The 18,321-nt window shown below is 38.5% G+C and overlaps 1 protein-coding gene across 10 annotated transcripts in view; it reads right to left on the reverse strand.

The window, feature by feature from the left end:
- The window catches only part of gem (gemini), a 166,853-nt gene that overhangs the window by 66,139 nt on the left and 82,393 nt on the right, over window positions 1-18,321 (reverse strand). For all 10 annotated transcript variants that reach the window (XM_067091768.1, XM_067091767.1, XM_067091764.1 and 7 more), the window contains 2 exons: window positions 18,102-18,217; window positions 14,203-14,348 (listed from right to left, as the gene is read on the reverse strand). In XM_067091768.1, the coding sequence (XP_066947869.1) occupies window positions 14,203-14,348; window positions 18,102-18,217 (262 nt within the window). The remainder of the gene's footprint in view (window positions 1-14,202; window positions 14,349-18,101; window positions 18,218-18,321) is intronic.

The following is an 18,321-nucleotide window of genomic DNA, read 5'->3' on the forward strand; positions in this document are numbered from 1 at the left end:
AATCTCAAACCTGGTCCAAAGGATTAAGTTTTACAATGAGGATAACATTAATAATTTATATTTCAGAGCCACAAGAGCAGCAAAAGGAATGACCAAAAAATGCGAAAGGTATTAAGTAAAGCCGCTGAGGTTACAAGGATGCTGCAAAGCACACCAAAGGAACTGGCTCTTAAGAACGTTAACTCTAATGGCTCCTGCTTCCTCTGGGACCTAGTCAAGCACCTAAGAAATCCTTCTTTTTGGCTCATTTTGCAGACAAGCATTTAGTAGTGTTTGTTAGTACAATAGTATCTAGTTTTCAACACAGTATAACTGTACCTTAAGGTCTTGTGTATCTTAAGACCAGACGTCAATATGTCAACATTCTCACTACAGTATAGTAATCTGGTAAAAGCCTTACCTTTCTGTTTACAAGTTTTGTAACATATGCATGGTCACACAACTTCCAGTCTAATCACCAGGTCAGGGTAAAACAGTTGAACTTTAGTTTGCTTTCAAAACTGCAATCATTAACACATCTCATTGTATTAATTCCCCCATATTATGGGCAAACATTCAAAATACTGCATAAACACCAAAGAAATGTGGGTGATGTGTGTTCAGACATACCATGGAATCCCCGAGTTACCACCTATAGTTCTAAACCTTTAAACTAATGTTCCAAAACTCTATTCCAACTTCATCAGTCAATATTCTTCATCGCTTCATACTTGGGAAAGCAATGTCAAGAGTCCTTAGCTCATGGTTTTACTAAAAAAAAAACTGTCTATCACTTCTTATTCTGTGCACTTGCATGCACAAGCTAACTGAAGGATACTGCGTTATCCATGAAATTCCTTTCTTCTTTCCATGAACATCCAAGGGAAGGATCTTAATACCCAACTCTACTTGAACCATAAGAGTGACTTTACTAAACTACGTACCCAACCATGCTGCAGTTTTAACTATGTACCCAAACATGCTGCAGTTTTATTTCTTTTTTCATTACCACATACCCGGCTACTGAAAACCTTAAACATATCACACAGAGCCAATTTAATCTTTAAATTCTAAATCCTATACACTAACTACAAAATCCCATGTGATATGTTTAAGTCCACAATGATCTAGAACATTCTTAAATAAAGAAAAACATGTGACAAATCATCAAAATCATGAAATATAATCCCACTAGACATATTTTTGTTTTCCAATCAAGGAAAAGTGTAGATAGCGTTACTGATCTTTCCAGGTGCCTAAATCAAATCAGCATGGGTGATGCTGCTCAAAATTCCTGTAGAATGTGAAGCAACCATACCTGACACTGCCAATGCATTTAACACTTGCCTTTTATAATCCAATCCACCATCAAGGATAACTATCTGTACTTTAGACCAAGCCTCAATGAATGTTCCTAATCAAACTGTCAATTTGACTATCAGTTTGTTGTGCTACTTCACATGGTCATTTGATCTGCTGACTTTCAGTAATTATACATTTAAAGTGACATTACCTGAGCACCAAAGTCTGTTTCTCTATGTTGCAATGCATTTGGAATTGTTAAGGGTAAGCTTCTTATGTTACTAACAAAAAATCCTTGCAATCAAGAGCATTACAGACTGCCAACTAGAAGTTTAGTGTTATTAAATCAGCACTTAAAACCACACAATGTTAACAATGACAATGTTAACTTGTTAGAAATTTGAATACATAAAATTTGGGATGAAATGGAAAGGAATAGTTTGGAGACTATGAGACTTCCCACAAAAAGATGAAAACAGCAACCTTACTTAAGAAGGAATAGAAAATATTTACGCAGAAAAGCAAACAGAACAGCAATATTTTCAGATATAAAAAAAAACACATGGTGAAGGTAATTCAGCAAAGTTTCTTCCTAACACTAAAGAGAACCCACTCTGAGCAAATCTTATAACTGATGAAAGCCAAGAGGAAAAAAAATGAGACTGTCATTACCTCCCTTCAAACAAAGGAAAACTTAGAAGGAAAAATGCAAAACAGACCTGCCTATTGGTCCAAATCTTCCCTCTTGGGTAGCAATAAGTATATGCTTGTCTTAGTTCCAGCCCCTATGACATGTTGAGTACATAAACAAAAAACACAGGATGTTTAAATGATTTCCTAACTTCTGTGTAATATTCAGTCCCCTGTTTATATGATGGAAAATGCATAAAAAACTGCATGTCAAAATGCTAAGTCCTAAATTCACAGGTTAAGAACAAACATCTAAATACATTTAACCCAGTTAGTGTCCTCTACAGGACCATGTTACAGTTGTCCACGCTTTGGCTCACCCTAAAGTGGTCTGTTCTCAAAGTCTGCCTTTTCATCAAATTAACTAAATTCAATGTGACAATGCTTGTTCTTTAAGGCTAAGAGGCTGCTAAATTCTGAAGCCAAGGCTGTAATATTCTGGAAATCAAACTCCAAAAACTCATGACGAACCTGGACATTTAGGAAATCATATTTCTAGCAGAATATTATGCATACAGTATTCATCAGCACCATCAAACCTAACTCAATTACTTCTGAGGGACTTTATCTCTCTACAGGGGCCATTTAGAATCTCTCCTCAACCAATGGTAGTTGAACCACATGAGTTACAGTCCATGACAGACTTACCTGCACCTTGCCTTCCACACCAGGCAAGTCATCTGGACCACAAGAATGGAAGAATGAAGTTGAAGATTACAAGGTGATAGAAACAGTTTTAAAATGGAGACAAATTGGCAGCCAGCACAGACATTAACACATAGATAAAAGAAAGTATACAATATTCACAATAACTGATATTACGTTATAATAAACCCAATCACCATAGCTAATTGCAATACAGCATTGTATAATATTGTAAAAAAAAACCTATTATAACATAGCAACTCAATTGGAGAAATGACTACAAGGCATAAAAACAAAAAAATTTGAGAAAGCCTCTGGTATAACTTAAAGGAACATGAAAGGAACAAGCCGGTTACTTTTCACTGAAGCACAAAAACACAAGGGACCAAAATGGAACAAAGCATAAAAAAGGACAACTCAAGTGGAATGTCTGCAAGATGTTATCACTAATATCAAGTGTAGGTGACACAGCACCTTACCCCAATGTTATCATCATTATTATTAAATAGTTTTAAAAGACCACTGTGTCACATCGCTACAGTATTATCAAAAGGCTCACTAGAACATTTGTTTTTAAATACAAGGTGAAAAATAAAGCAAGGTTCAGTGGAAGTTTTACAATGACAAGGAAGAGACCAAAAACAATAACTGAAAAGCAAAAGACCCTGAGCAATTTACCTGGAGGCGAAATGGAAGAAGCCAAGAACATGTACTACCTACAGTGTGCTTTGAAAGGTACAGGTCACTGGAAGTGAAGTTACATAGCAACCCACTAGATGGAGTATAGGCTATAGGCTACAACTGTCTATCCAGAAGCAATCTAATTAATCTGCATCTCAATTTCCAGTTTTCTATTTTTGTATATGCAAGTCACTGAAACTTACTATTCAGCACAGAAAATATAAAAAGTTAAATATTTAAAGATTTATATCTATGAGAGAGAGAGAGAGAGAGAGAGAGAGAGAGAGAGAGAGAGAGAGAGAGAGAGAGAGAGAGAGAGAGAGAGAGAGAGAGTGTGTGTGTGTGTGTGTGTGTGTATCAAGTTTCATCTCTGCAAGTAACTATATAACATAGAGCAAACTATCTCAGAAGGCAATATATATGGATACCTACAGTGAATAGCACCACATGGGAGTAAACAGTGCAATGATGAACACACTTACTTTCAAAAGAATACCAAAATCTTGTAATTCTCTTCAATGATAGGAACCCAAGGATATTAGAAAACCAAAGTGGTATAAATACTGGTAAGAAGCTAAAGAGATTCTAAAGAGGAAGGATGCAGATTGCTCTAACATTTGGACAAAAAGGGAAATACAGCAGGCTTTTTTTCTTACTATAAAGAACTAGGGTGTTTTATTCTTCATAATTTTAATTTGGAAAAGATCAAAATGTGCAATACAAAAGTTACAACTTTGGAGATGATCCACAAGTAAAAAAAATGCCAAGGAACTAGGGTGATAAGAACATAATGTAAGATAAATAAAAACATGGGTAGCAAAATAAAGATCAAAATTTGAAATTTACTAAAATAAAAAAATCATTTTGAAAGATGGAATAACATGAGATAAGGTAGGAAAATGAAACATTGACAAATAACAAAATACACTGGAAGTAGTAACAGACGAAAAATCAAGTCAATAACTGTGGAGTAAAAACAGGGGCCTTACCTTATTGAAAAACCAACCATAGCCTTTAGGATTCCACAGCAATAAATTTAAGTCTTAATTTAAGACTTATAGCAAGGAAAGAATTCACCTCATTACAATGAGGTACAATTACACAAGAAGCAAAGCTGAATACTGGAACACAGTATACTCTCCTACCACCAATAAGAAACAGATGTGTTGTGAAAAAAATATGCATTGCTACCATACTATCATATAGAAAATGAAAAGATTGACTTGCAATTATATTGTATGAGATAAACAACTAAACAGATCATAGATTAGTTTAACCAGACCACTGAGCCACACATTTTCCTTTATCATCAGGCTGACCCAAAAGTTTGTTCTTTAGTAAAAATTTATAGACACAACTAGCAAAACTTCAGGAGATTCTGGCATGTACTGAGATTAAAACCACAAAGATTAAGAGAAAAATTCATTTTAGGTCCATAATTTGCCATTTGCTGATGGATTATATTTGGACAGTTAAATGTCCTTCAGTTTAAAAGGCACAATACATTCTTATAATAATGAAACAGAATAATGTACAGTAAACCATTAAACAAATGTATTACATGGGTCTCTAACTCCCTATCAAGACATTAATACTTGTGTCATCCCTTTTAGAGTAAAGACTGACATCATTCTAGCGAGTAATCTGTCTACTATGCTGTTGTCACAAAGTAAAGACTACCATATTTCTACATCAAGTCACTTGTCTACTATACTGCTGTCAGATTTGTTAACAAAATTACCACTCATTGTAATGGATACCTAAAATGGCAAGTAAATATCTAACTAAACTCCTGTCTAATTTTTTTTTTATGAAATACAGTACTCAAATTTGGCAATTTTCCTAGGGCTTTAGTTTCCTTCAATGCCTTCATAAGCAGAGATCCAACAGGGGTCATGATTTATACAATCTTTTTATAACTGGTACTTATGGCACTCAGGATAATTTTAAGTACTTCCTTAACACTTAAAATCAATCAAGATTATATTTCGGCGATGGATTGCTTTTAATGCTGTAATTTTGGCAAAAATAAAGTATGCAGTGCTTACCTGCAAAGACAAAAAGAAATTTTCGACATGTGAATGATTCATGGACACGTGTTTATGAAAAGACATGTTTGACACCACAGGCCTTCATCCGATACATGTTTTACAGCATATATTTGTTCTGGAGCGTGTTCATAACTTTATGAAAGCTGCCCAAGGAATGAGGTGTTCTTTTGCTGAGGAAGGTTACAATTCAGATTACAGCTCCAATCAACTATCTCTCTGATCACATTTTCTATAAAATCTTTTGTTTTTATCCATATTGCTCTTTTGTTTTTATCCATACTGCAAACTGAATAGCTACAAGGTTACATTTAGGGATAAGGTGGTCACTGCTTACAACTTTCAACAGATTTACAGTTCTAACAGATTTGGTTAATATATTCAGTTCATTAGAAATTCGAAATTCCTCAAGGCTGGCTTTTTTGCTAATCAAAATACTGTACCTCAGTTGATTTTGTTGCAGACTGAAATACTGTACACAAATTATAGTCTACTACTACCAAACGTTGTTTCATATAAAAACAATTTGATGTGCCCAAATCATATAAGATTTTTTTATATTCAAGATTTTTTCACTTCTGGCCAGTATGTATGAAACCTGAGCTTTTCAGACTAAGGTACAAAAAATTTAGCCTGAAAATTGTAATTTATTTTATAATCGTGGAAATTTATCTTTGAATTCCAATAAATTTCTAACTTCCTTCCAAAACTTTTTTTTAACCTATGGTAATGATATCCTACCAATGGAGACCAGGCATCACATATCACTGTAGCAAGGTTCACAATTCATTGGATATGCTCTACAATCTGGATGTATTAAAATCTTTCCTTTAATTGATATAAATGTATGCACTTATCATAAAAAAACCAAAGTGGCACTACATATTTTACACTTAATATGAACAGCATCCAGCTCTGAACACCATATGAATTTTCCTAATCTAAACCAATATGAACTGATGTTACCAATATGCTTGTCACATGCGTGACCACCAAGGATGATTAGACTTTGAATATTCGCATGTAATCATACCATTATGTAGGGCATCTAAAACATTGTTATACCACAAACTATGAGCAGCACTGTGGCTGGAAAAACTAATTTTTTCCTTGTGTTCTCACAGCAGAGACCAGAAACATTAAAAAACTGAACTTAGATCTTAGAAAAAAATTATTTGTGAATGCATAAAAATGACATTTTCATAATAAAATTAAGTTTCATACATATTTACCACCTAACTACATAGCTGTGTTTTCTAACTTGCGTGGCAGCCTTTTTTAAAATTCGCGGTAGCGCTTCAATTGTTTTGTGTAGGTGACCAGCCCCGCCCACTATCGGGGAACACTGGGAATGACTTGGCAGACAACCTCAATTTGTTTGTGGCCTTATGTCCATGAGAGGGGAGGACGATGGGCTCTGATTCTCTAATTACTTGGTAGGTATATATGAAACTTAATTTTATTATAAAAACATTTTCATATAAGTAACTTATCAAGTAATTACATGGCTGCATCCCACACTCAAAAGAGGTGGGATACATGGACATATTCTACTTCAAAACATTAAGGAATGGTAATGACTTTGAAATAGAAAGTTTGCCAGCACTGATATAATGCTTGTCATTTCCTTACCTGGTAAGAGAGCTACTGCAAGAGAATAGTGCCTCTGGTTGGAGCTCATCTTAACCTGTAAGGGCGTGGCAGTTGAGCCATGGGTCGCCTCTACTTAAGTGGGAGACTTGCAGCAGAGGATAGGCCTGATCGCTAGCAAAGCATATACAAGTGCCCTTGCCCTGGGCACAGTGCCAGTATAAAAAACTACTAAACAATGCTGTCACCTACACTGAAAAGACCACCATCCATCCACAAAGACTGGTGGGTACTCCAGGTACAGTGTACCCACTGGCTCCCCCAAAACTCAAAATCCTACACTAAGGTGAAAAGATAGGAGAAAAAGTGCTTCCTATGATTCCTCCCAAAATACCATGCCAGCCACCAATAATGGTACTGCAATTTTCAAACACTATTTCAACTTCTTTCAAACAGTGTGACACAAAGATAGATTTCCACTTCCATTAGGTCGATTGAAGGATTGAAGTAAGGAACAGTGTGACACAAAGATAGATTTCCACTTCCACTAGGTCGATTGAAGGATGGAAGTAAGGGACATATTATGCCTGAAAGCAAGGGAGGTAGAGGCTGCTCCGATACCATGAGCTTCACTTTGAAAGTAGGCAAAAAGTCCTCCTGAATCTCAGTGTGTGCCTCAGAAATTAAGTCCTTCAGGAGGAACGACAATGCGTTTTTAGTGAGAGGACAAAACAGGTTCTTAACCGAACACCAGAGGTTACTTCTCAGTCCTGTTCAGGTAATACCTCAGGGATCTAACAGGACAAAGAACTCTTTCTTCTTCCTCAGAGCCAAGGATGTCCATAAGTTCTTAATGGTAAAAGAATGGGCCAGGGCTTGGATGGGTCCTCGTTCCTGGCTAAAAAAGCCTAGGGTAAAGGAGCAAATCTGCATCTCCTCAGGAAAATACTACCTTTTTATCAATGGCTTGGATCTCACTAACACACTTAGCAGTAGCCAATGCCATGAGGAATTGAGTCTTACGAGTAAGGTTCTTCAGATAAGAGGAACGAAGGGGTTCAAAGGAGGGACCTGTCCGGCACTTCAACACTACGTCCAGGTTCCAAGAGACCAGATCTTAATGAGGTCATAAAGATCCGAATTTGACGAAAGGTCCAGGCCTATATGCTTGAAAATCAAGCTCAGCATAGCTCGGTACCCCTTAATGGTGGAGGATGACAAATTCCTAGAGCTCCTCAGATAAAGAAGGAAGTCCACAATTTGTGTTAAAGTTGTCCCAGAAGAAGAGACTCTGTGTTTGAGACACCATCGTCGGAAAACTGCCCACTCTGCCTGGTACACACAGTAAGTTTGTGTCCGAGACACCCTCGTTGGAACACTACCCACTTTGCCTGGTAAGTGCAGCAAGAAGACTAGTGCCTGCATCTTGCAACAGCCTCTGCAGCTTCCCTTGAAAACCCTTTCACTCTGACAAGAGCAAGAGTGGATAACCCTTGGTAGTATTTCCTGAAGTGTGGTTGTTTGAGTAAAAACGGTTTTTGGGGAAGAAGCTCGGAAAGTCCATCAACAACCGCAGAGATCCAGGAACCACTCTTTCAGAGGCCAGAACGGGGCTATGAGGGTCACAGTTATGTTGAGTTGGGAAGGAAATTTGTTCAATACCTGCCTGATTATGTTGAAGGGCAGAAAGGGTAAAGGTCCAGATCGGACCAAACTTGCAGCATGGCATCTGTTGCCAATCTAGAGAGTCCGGGGCTGGAGAACAAAAGAGATAAAGGTGGTGGTTCCTTGAGGTGGCAAACAGGTCTAATGTCAGTTTGCCCCATAGTCTCTAAAGATCCAGATGGACTAACGGATCCAAGGTCCACTCAGTGGGGAGGACTTGCTTCTGACAGCTCAACTCGTCTGCCAAAACATTTACTTTGCCCTGAATAAATCAAGTGACCAGTGTCACTTGATTTTTCTCCACCCAAAGAAGAAGGTCTCTTGCTGCCCAGGAGAGAGAGAAGGAAAGAGCGCTGCCTTGCTTTCAAATGTACACTAAGGCCGTGGTATTGTCCACATGGACTACCACCGTCTTACTGTAGACCATGCTCAAGAAAGACTGAAGTACCAAGTGAACCGCTTTCAGCTCTCAGACATTTATACAAAGGTTCTGTTCTTCCGGGGACTACTTCCCTGAAACTTCCTTATTCCCTAGAAGGACTCCCCAGCCTAGATCTGATGCATCTGAGTAGAGGTCTAGGTCGGGGCTCAGAGGATGAAGAGACCTTCCCTCAGAAAATCTTTCTTCGGACAGCCACCATCTCAAGACCGACTTGATCTCCTGGGTGATAGGAAACATGTAGGTATCCAGCTGTGTCTTCCTGTTCCAGTTGGCCTTGAGGAAGAACTGAAGGACTCTCATATGAAACCTGCCTAGCTTGACAAATGTCTCGATGGATGACAGAGTCCCCAGCAAGCTCACCCACTGATAGGCCAAGCAAGACGAGAGGGCTAGAAATTTGTGGACGGTCTGAAGACAGCTTGCGATTCTCTTGGGAGACAGAAAAGCCTAAAAAGTCTGAGAGTTGAGAGGCATCCCTAAATAAGAGGAACTCTTGCGATGAGGTCAACTGGGGCTTCTGGAAGTTGATGAGAATGCCGAGCTCCTGAGTGAGGAGAAGAATCTTGTGCAAGTCCTTTGGGCACTTCTCCCTTGAAGGGGATCAAAGAGGCCAGTTATCCAATACAGACTGATGCTTATGCCTATCAAATGAAACCATTTTGCTAGAGGAGAGAGGACTTGAGTGAGCACTTGAGGTGCCATAGAGAGGCCGAAGCAAAGAGCCCAAAACTGGAAGACTTTGTCCTGGAAGACGAATCTTAGATACTTCCTGGAGTCCGGATGGATCGGGATGTGGAAGTATGCATCCTGCATACCCATGGTTATCATCCAATCGCCCTGGTGAATAAATGACAGGACTGAATGGTTCGTCTCCATCTTGAACTTCATCTTCCGGACAAACACACTGAGGGTGCTGACATCAAGGACAGGTCTCCATCCGCCAATGTCTTGGGAACCACAAAAAGACAGTTGTAGAAGCCCTCTGAGCTGATGTCCTAGACCTCTTCTATGGCCCTCTTTAGAATGAGGGAGGAGACCTCCTCCAAAAGAGCAGAATGTTTTACTAAGTCTCTTTGAGTAGGCCATCAAAATGATGGGAAAATTGACTAAGGGGGGGGGGGGTTCTTCGAGAATGGGATAGCGTAGACCTCCTTCAGAACCTTGATAATCCACAGTTCTGTATCTCTCATTTTCCACTTCTCCCAAAACTTGAGAAGTCTGGCTCCCACTGGTGCACGGAGGGCTGCTTCCTTATTTCTTAGGTACAGATTTAGCCGAAAACTTCCTGATGGCTCTGGCTGAGAAGCAGACATTGGAGCAGGACTTAGGCTGTGACTTGGGCTTACTTCCACGAAAGGGTTGCTGGAGTGGAGGGGCCGTCTTGGGAGCCAATGCAGACGAACCTTTGGGGCGTTTGGAAGATTGTGACAGAAGATCCTGAGTAGACTTCTTTTGGAGGTCCGAAGCAACTTCCCTCACAGCGTCCTGAGGGAACAGGTGATGAGAGTCCAACAGCAAAAACAAAAGAGCCAATTTCTGGGTCTGAGTGACTCCTTTAGTAGTTGTAAAGGAGCACCAAAGTTCTCTCTTCTTTAAAACTCCCATGGAGGAAAGAGCAGCGAGCTCAAGAGAGCCATCTCTAACTGCTTTGTCTGAGCACGACAGAACTCCCAGCCAGTCCAAGGCGATATCTCCTGCTGAGTCATTTAAATCTTCAATCTTCAAAGCTAGTGCTCCAACTGTCCAGTCCCAGAAACTAAAGACCTCAAAATACCTTGAAGAGGTCCTTAACAAGGTGGTCTAGTTCCGCCGACGAAAACATTATCTTCGCTGACGAGAAAGCAGAACAATGGGAAGAGTCAATGAGGATGAAGAAGTCCCCTTGAGAGGAGGCAGCAACTCCCAAAGAAGGAGCTTTCCCAGTGACGTAGGAAAGATATCCCCTAAGGACTAAGCACAAAGTAGGGAAGGCGAAGGATGCTCTGCCTTGCTCCTCCTTAGCAGAAGGCCAATCCTCAATCTCTTTGAGAGCCTTCTTAGCAGACAAAGAAAGCACCATCTTGGGGAGCCTAGCTCTGTCATCTGGATGACTCCTCATCAGAAAGGTTGATATAGCTAAGACCGGGGCAGTTAAGGCAAAAAAGGAGGGAAAGGTCACCAGCAGATACTGAAGCAGAGCTGCATAGGCTGAAGGAGGAGCAGGTTCTTGCTCAAACTCCTTTTCTCCTGAGGAGACTGAGACAAGGTCATATCATGAGCAGGCTTGGAGACGGAAGGAGCTTTCTTCAAAAAGTTCATTACTTCAGCCAACTGCTGTTTAATGGGAGTGAATGATGGCTCGTCTTGATCTACAGGAGCTGGAGAGAGGTACTAATGAGTTGGCGCTGGGCACTCTGGAGCTGGCACTGGGTGCTCGGGAGCTGGTGCCAACCGCTCTAGAGGAGTCAGGCATTTGTTGCGCTCTTGGGAGCCAAGTTTTCTCCCTACTACACTCCTGGCCCCTACAACTACTGCAAATTGTATATGAATCACAACAAGATTTAGTCCTTCACTGCAGTAGCAGAAACTAGAGGAATTAGAATCAAACATAATCAATAATAACACTATCCTGATCCTAAAGGATACTAATCAGCTGAACAAGCTTGAAGGCTATGCATAATAAAACTGTAATACTTCACCAAATTCCAGTAAAGAGAACCGAAAACCATGAAAAGAGCTGCTGCTAACAACCCAATGTTTACTCGAGAGCCGGCAGAAACAAATTGAGGTTGTCTGCCAAGTCGTTCCCAGTGTTCCCCGATAGTAGGCAGGGCTAGCCACCTACACAAAACAATTGAAGTGCGACCACAAGTTTTTAAAACAAAGGCTGCCGCACGAGTTAGAAAATATATCTATGTAATTACTTGGTAAGTTGCTAATATGAAACTGATAATTTCAAGAAAGAAGAAAACTCTCAGATAAATCATAAGGGAAAGAGAGAGCAACAGCCAAAAATACCTTCCCTTATTTTATATAGCAAAGCACCTGCCTCCTCATATAGTCTAGTTTTTTGTGTTAATCCGCTGCTTGGTGCATCAGAAGATAGTTTAGTAAGTTCTTGAACTAACAGACCCCCCACCCCAACACAACTGAGTTCGAGATTAGTTCCTAAAATATCCAACTCCAAATTAAGCTGTTATTTTAACCGAGGTGCTAAGTAATTGTGTACGCTTCCTGTGATGAATTATGATATTTAACCACTGTTACATGATGATGATATGATCATGTATGCCTGCTACCAAAATTTCAATACCTTGATCAAATTTCATACATGGGATGCAATGTCAACTATAATTCTACTAAAGCACCAACTTCACACCATTAAATACACAAATCACTCCTACATTTAACAATGGGGACCTAAAACAGCAAAAAAAAAAAAAAAAAGGACAGAATCTGCCTTTTCAAGTACACATATACTGTATATGAACAAATTAATGTTTTAGTTGTAATCCTGTCAAACAGAAAATATGGAGTTGGAATCATTGCAAAATACCACATTGTACAGATATGGAAAGCTATGAAGAAAGGAGAAATGGAATTCAAGACAGAAGCTGAAGTACACACAACTAAAACTATGCAAACATTAAAAAATAAGTAACCAACCTTAGTCGCGCAGTATTTCTTGCTTATGTTGTATTCAGATAATCATTCATATAACACAAATGCATGATACAAAAGTGGCATATTGTATAAAATAAATATTGAATATTATTTCCCACTGAATATTGAAGTGTGGTGATATTTTAAACATTCAACATTAATGACTGACAAAAAAAAAATGTCTGGGATCTAACATGAATATATAAAAACCTAGTAACATGCTGACATGGTAACAACGCAAATTATCATCTCCAATTATACACTGAAAAAATATAACTAAAATGAACCCACCTTTCCACCAGCGCTTCCTCCCCAATTTACCTGGTTGAACTCATCTTTATAGATGAAAACTGTACCAAAATCCAATCACTAAAACACTGTAAAATAAAAAAACAACTATAAACGTTCACCCCAAAAAAAGTCAAGCTATTAAGGTAGGAGGACTATAAATTGACATGTGCTTCTCCAAAGCATACAAATAGTATTGATAGTAAAGAATGGCCTATCTAGAAATCAAACCTAACTAACCTAAAATTCCTTTCATATTAAATGGCAGGAACAAATTTACAACAGATCCTAAAGAAAGAGGAAAGGATCAATGTCTACCCAACAATGTTCACTTATGGAGATGACCAATTTACATGAAAATAAGCAAAGAGAGATTATCTTTACAATTTACATAATGAAAAACAACAATAACCTATTAGTTTTAAAACTTTTCATAACCTATTATTTTGGTTTTAAAACTTTTCAAAGTTCCATTGACATGCTATTCCAACCACCCTCCTCACTTTGCTGCCCATCTAACCTCCCACTGAAGAGAGAGAGAGAGAGAGAGAAACCTCCCACTGACGAGAGAGAGAGAGAGAGAGAGAGAGAGAGAGAGAGAGAGAGAGAGAGAGAGAGAGAGAGAGAAACCTCCCACTGATGAGAGAGAGAGAGAGAGAGAGAGAGAGAGAGAGAGAGAGAGAGAGAGAGAGAGAGAGAGAGAGAGAGAGAGAGAGACCTCCCACTGAGAGAGAGAGAGAGAGAGAGAGACCTATATAGCTGGTATTCAATGTAGTTACAAGCTGAAAGAGTTTTAACAGGCTGACTATCCACATCTAACTATAACATCCCTAACTCTATAGAGTATAAGTAAGAAAATCAACATCAAAAAATGAGTAAGATTGTATTGTCAGCTATTTGAAATCCTTTACAACAGATCAAAGTTATGTCGGAATTCTACAAAATGTCTACTAACCACAGTACAGTCCTCAATGATGAAATGCTTAGAATATTGAAACAAAGAATACCTTGTTCTCACAGATAACTGCCACTTTTGCATCTCACACCTACAGCAGGTGACAACATGGTCACCATAGGGTAAAAATAGTAAAAAAATTCACACAACACATACCACTAATTCCACTTATCTTTAACATGGCTTATCTCTACATAGACTCAAACTCTGTGATACCAAACACAAAACTGTGAACAATAGTGTTACAACATTTGAAACCTTTTAATTTAACTCACTTGAATAGTCGGTCAGTTGTGTTGCTCTGAGAGGACTCATCAAAAGTGGCTGGAGTAGAGGATGTGTAACTCTGCTTATCTATTTCATGCTTAAGAAGTGGGACGGTTGGCAGAGCCAGTAAGGCTTCACTCATATTGTACGAAGCCTACAGATGGGTATAAGATATATCGAATTACTCCTTACATACAAACGTTGAAATTTATATCAATCACTAGCAAAAACAGTATCCCAAAAAGGATTATCATGATTCTTGATAGTGAGTTAAGATAAAGAAAGTTGTCTGTGGAAACAGACACTGCTACTGGGCAAGCAATGAGTACAGTTACTAACCTCAAGAGTAAATGCAATTTTTCATTCATAAACAATTTTAAAATGGATACAATGGGCAGGAGGCATATCAAGGAAATCATTGGGTAATTATGAATAGAAGAATTAAACTCAACTTCAATTTGATTTAAAAGGAAATTTATTACCATGGAAATTGGTTGAGGCCTTTAATGTCACAACTATGACATTTATCTCATCAAACAGTGCCCACATTGTAGTTAGTCAAAGCACAATAAGATATCAAATTATCACACCAATATGTACTCAATAGCAGGACCATTAAAGTGGAATATTGTTGGCTTTACCAAGTAAATACTAGGCATCCTTCCATTTGTGCAATATGAGAAATTAATACAATACTGCATTCTAATTTCCTTAAAACCCAAGCATATTACAAAAATGTAATACCTACATCCATCTAATACATCTAGAAAGTATTAAGTATTAATATTTCATGAAACACACTATGCTGCCATGTTCAAAACTGTCTAAAATTTTCACTGTACCTAAGCCTTCTCAAGCAAGCCATGTCTTCCCAAACTGTCTTAAAGCTTTCATGTTCAAAGGTACCTATGACACTACCTATTCTTTTTCACAAGAACAAGTGATAATTTTAATGAGTATTTGTGCTCGACTGATTTATTAAAATTTGGCTATAAAGCCAAGCACTGAAGCACTTTCAGCCATTCATCACTAATGTATTTGTGTTTTAAGATCAGTCTGCAAAGTAAGTCAAGTTGCATAGAGGTGACACACACACTTTTCCAGGGTTATTCTATCAGTCACTAATTTTTTCTTTTAAATTTAATTAACCACTCTTGCCTCATTTTTCTAACCACTCTTGCCTCATTTTTCTAGTTTCCTTTATACCTCAAGGTTATGGAAATTAAATTCCTATGTACTATTTTTGTGTAAGATCAATCTGTCATTACATGAGGAGTTTCCTAACTTGGAAGTACAGGTAGTCCTGGAGTTACAATGGTTTGAGTTACAATATTTCGAAGTTACGATGGCAATAATGGTTACAATATTTTCGATGTTACACTGATGATAATGATACGACAAAAATTTTATATCTCACGCGATGGGCTCAGGCAGCAGCATATGGTATGATACACTGCCCAAGAGGCTGGGATGTGCGAATCTCTCACCCTCACCTATCCCTCATTCACACTTGCCATCTACAGAGTAAAGTTGGATCAGTGTTAATGTGATTTTTTTTCCGTTTTGAACTGTTTAAAACACAGATTTGTGTAAGATCAGCATGTCTTCCAAATGCCCAGGTGAATCTCCTGCTGGTGGTGTGACAAAGAGGAATTCCATCTCTTTAGAGCAGAAAATGAAAATTATCAACCTGCATGCCATGGGAAGGCAGGCATGCCCATTGCATGTGACAAGCATCTATTGCAGTCAACGGTATCCACCATCATTAAAGACAAGAAACAGATAATGGCCACTGTAAAGGCATCCGCTTCAATTCATTCCACGATTATAACAGAAAGATTAGGGCCTTTGGAAGAAATGGAGCAGCTACTGGTTATGTGGATGGAGGACCAGATACAAAAAAGTGTATGAAACTCAGTCCTTTGACCATTCAAACAAAGGCAAGCTTGCTTTTCAAGGAACTAAAGAAAAACTATTTTGATACCCACACCAATGATTTTGTAGCAAGCCATGGCTGGTTTCAGCATTTCAAAACATGCCATTATTTTCATAGTGTGAAAATCAGTGGTGACAAAGCAAGCGCTGATGTTCAAGGAGCTGCTAAATTTAAGGATGCTTTGCGTAAGGTCATCATTGATGAAGGGTACTTACCAGATCAAATCTTCAAAGTTGACGAAACAGGGCTGTATTGGAAGAGGATGCCTGAACGGTCCTACATCCACAAAGAGGCAAAAACAATGCCTAGGTTTAAGCCATACAAAGGTCGAATGACTCTTCTGCTTGGGGGGGAAACATGGCTGGGTATAAACTCGAGCCATTCATGATTTATCACTCTGCAAATCCAAGGGCATTAGCAAGAATCAGCAAACATACACTTCCTATGCATTTCTGGCATAATAAGAAAGCATGGATGACTGCGCTCCTATTCGAAGACTGGTTTGTGCATTGCTTTATTCCACAAGTGAAGGAATATTGTGGAGAAAACAACATCCCCTTCAAAATTCTGCCGATACTTGACAATGCTCCCGGCCACCCTCAGGACATCAGAGATATCAACGAGAACATTAAAGTTGTGTTTCTGCCACCAAACACAACTTTTCTCATACACCCCATGGATCAGTGAGCTGGGGCTACGTTCAAGGCCTATTATCTTCTAAACACATTAGCTCAGGCTGTTGAGGCTATGGATAATGTGGACAGAGAGCTCAGAACTTTCTGGAAGGAATTTAATGTTCTGAATGCCATTCAGGATATCAGAAGGGAGTAGGAGGAGGTAAAGAAAGAATGTATCAGTGGGATTTGGAAGAATCTGTTAAAAATGTTTGTGAAGTCATTTAAAGGTTTTGATAAGGATGGAGCAATTGTGGAAATTAATAAAAAGATCGTGTCATTTCAGAAAATTTTAGATTTAGAACTTGAATAGGAAGATATCCAAGAGCTCATGGAAGTACAAAATGTAAAAGCAAAAAAGGGCGAAGAAATTGAAGAGGAGTCAGAGCAACAGTTTACGACAATGACAATGGCATAGGCATTTGCCTCCACTGAACATAGTATGAAACTGTTCAGTAAAATAGATGTGAATTTGGAATGATTTGCTGAAGTTGCAATGGGTGCCTTACTTAAGAAAACAACTCCAGTGCCCCTTCCACCACACCTTCCCCAACATTTGAGCCTCAACCTTCTATATCTTGTGAACTAACAGCCAAAGAAATAACAGCTGAAGAGGAGCAAAATGTTGAACCTGCTGCTTATCATCGCCATCCTCCTCTTCTCATATTTACTAGTTCAACGTAGTCATCAACAGGCTGACACTGTTCAAGTACGCCAACGATGGACCGAACCTTGGCAAGTACAGTACACATGTGAGTCTTGTTTGTTTCATTCAATTTCTATATTTGCACTGTATTATCATAAATCAATCTGCATTGAACCTCAAGAATTACCTGATATTAATAATTAAAAATAAAAAGAATTAACAGTGCTGTATAGCACAGTATGTGCCATATATGTATAGAGTATGCTGTATAGTGTAGGCTAGGCTACCATATATGTATAGATTATACTGTACAGTGTAGGCTAGGATGCCTCCGACTTACGATATTTTCAACTAACGATGGGTCCATTGTAACGCATCCCCATTGTAACTAGGGGACTATCTGTACATGAAACTTCGCTAATACAGATGGATACCATATTTATTCCAATATGTATCCTCAGTATAATATATTTTTAACATCTACGTGCATATGAACAGCTATAAATCTGTCATATACACAGCAATTTCTGTGGTGATATCTTTCAAAATAGCCATAAAAATAAACCACTTGAACCACTAAATGCATTGTAAGAACTTCTACACTAAATTTCATGAGCATAATTTACTATTTATGAAATAATCCGTACTTACTGTGCTAATGTCAACACCTAACCCTGACAGTGAATCATCAAAGTCAGCTGCCAGCCCTTGGTCTATATCTTCATTTTCCCCTTGTTTGGGATGATTTCCTTCCATTGAAATAAAACCTGTTAACAAAAAGTCATCACATTAAAAACAAACTATTTATGCCTTGAAGGTAACTGCTAAAACAATAATAGCAAACTCTCACTGATTTTGCAGTAACATCTTG

Source organism: Macrobrachium rosenbergii, chromosome 48 (assembly GCF_040412425.1).
Source record: "Macrobrachium rosenbergii isolate ZJJX-2024 chromosome 48, ASM4041242v1, whole genome shotgun sequence".
NCBI lineage: Eukaryota > Metazoa > Arthropoda > Malacostraca > Decapoda > Palaemonidae > Macrobrachium > Macrobrachium rosenbergii.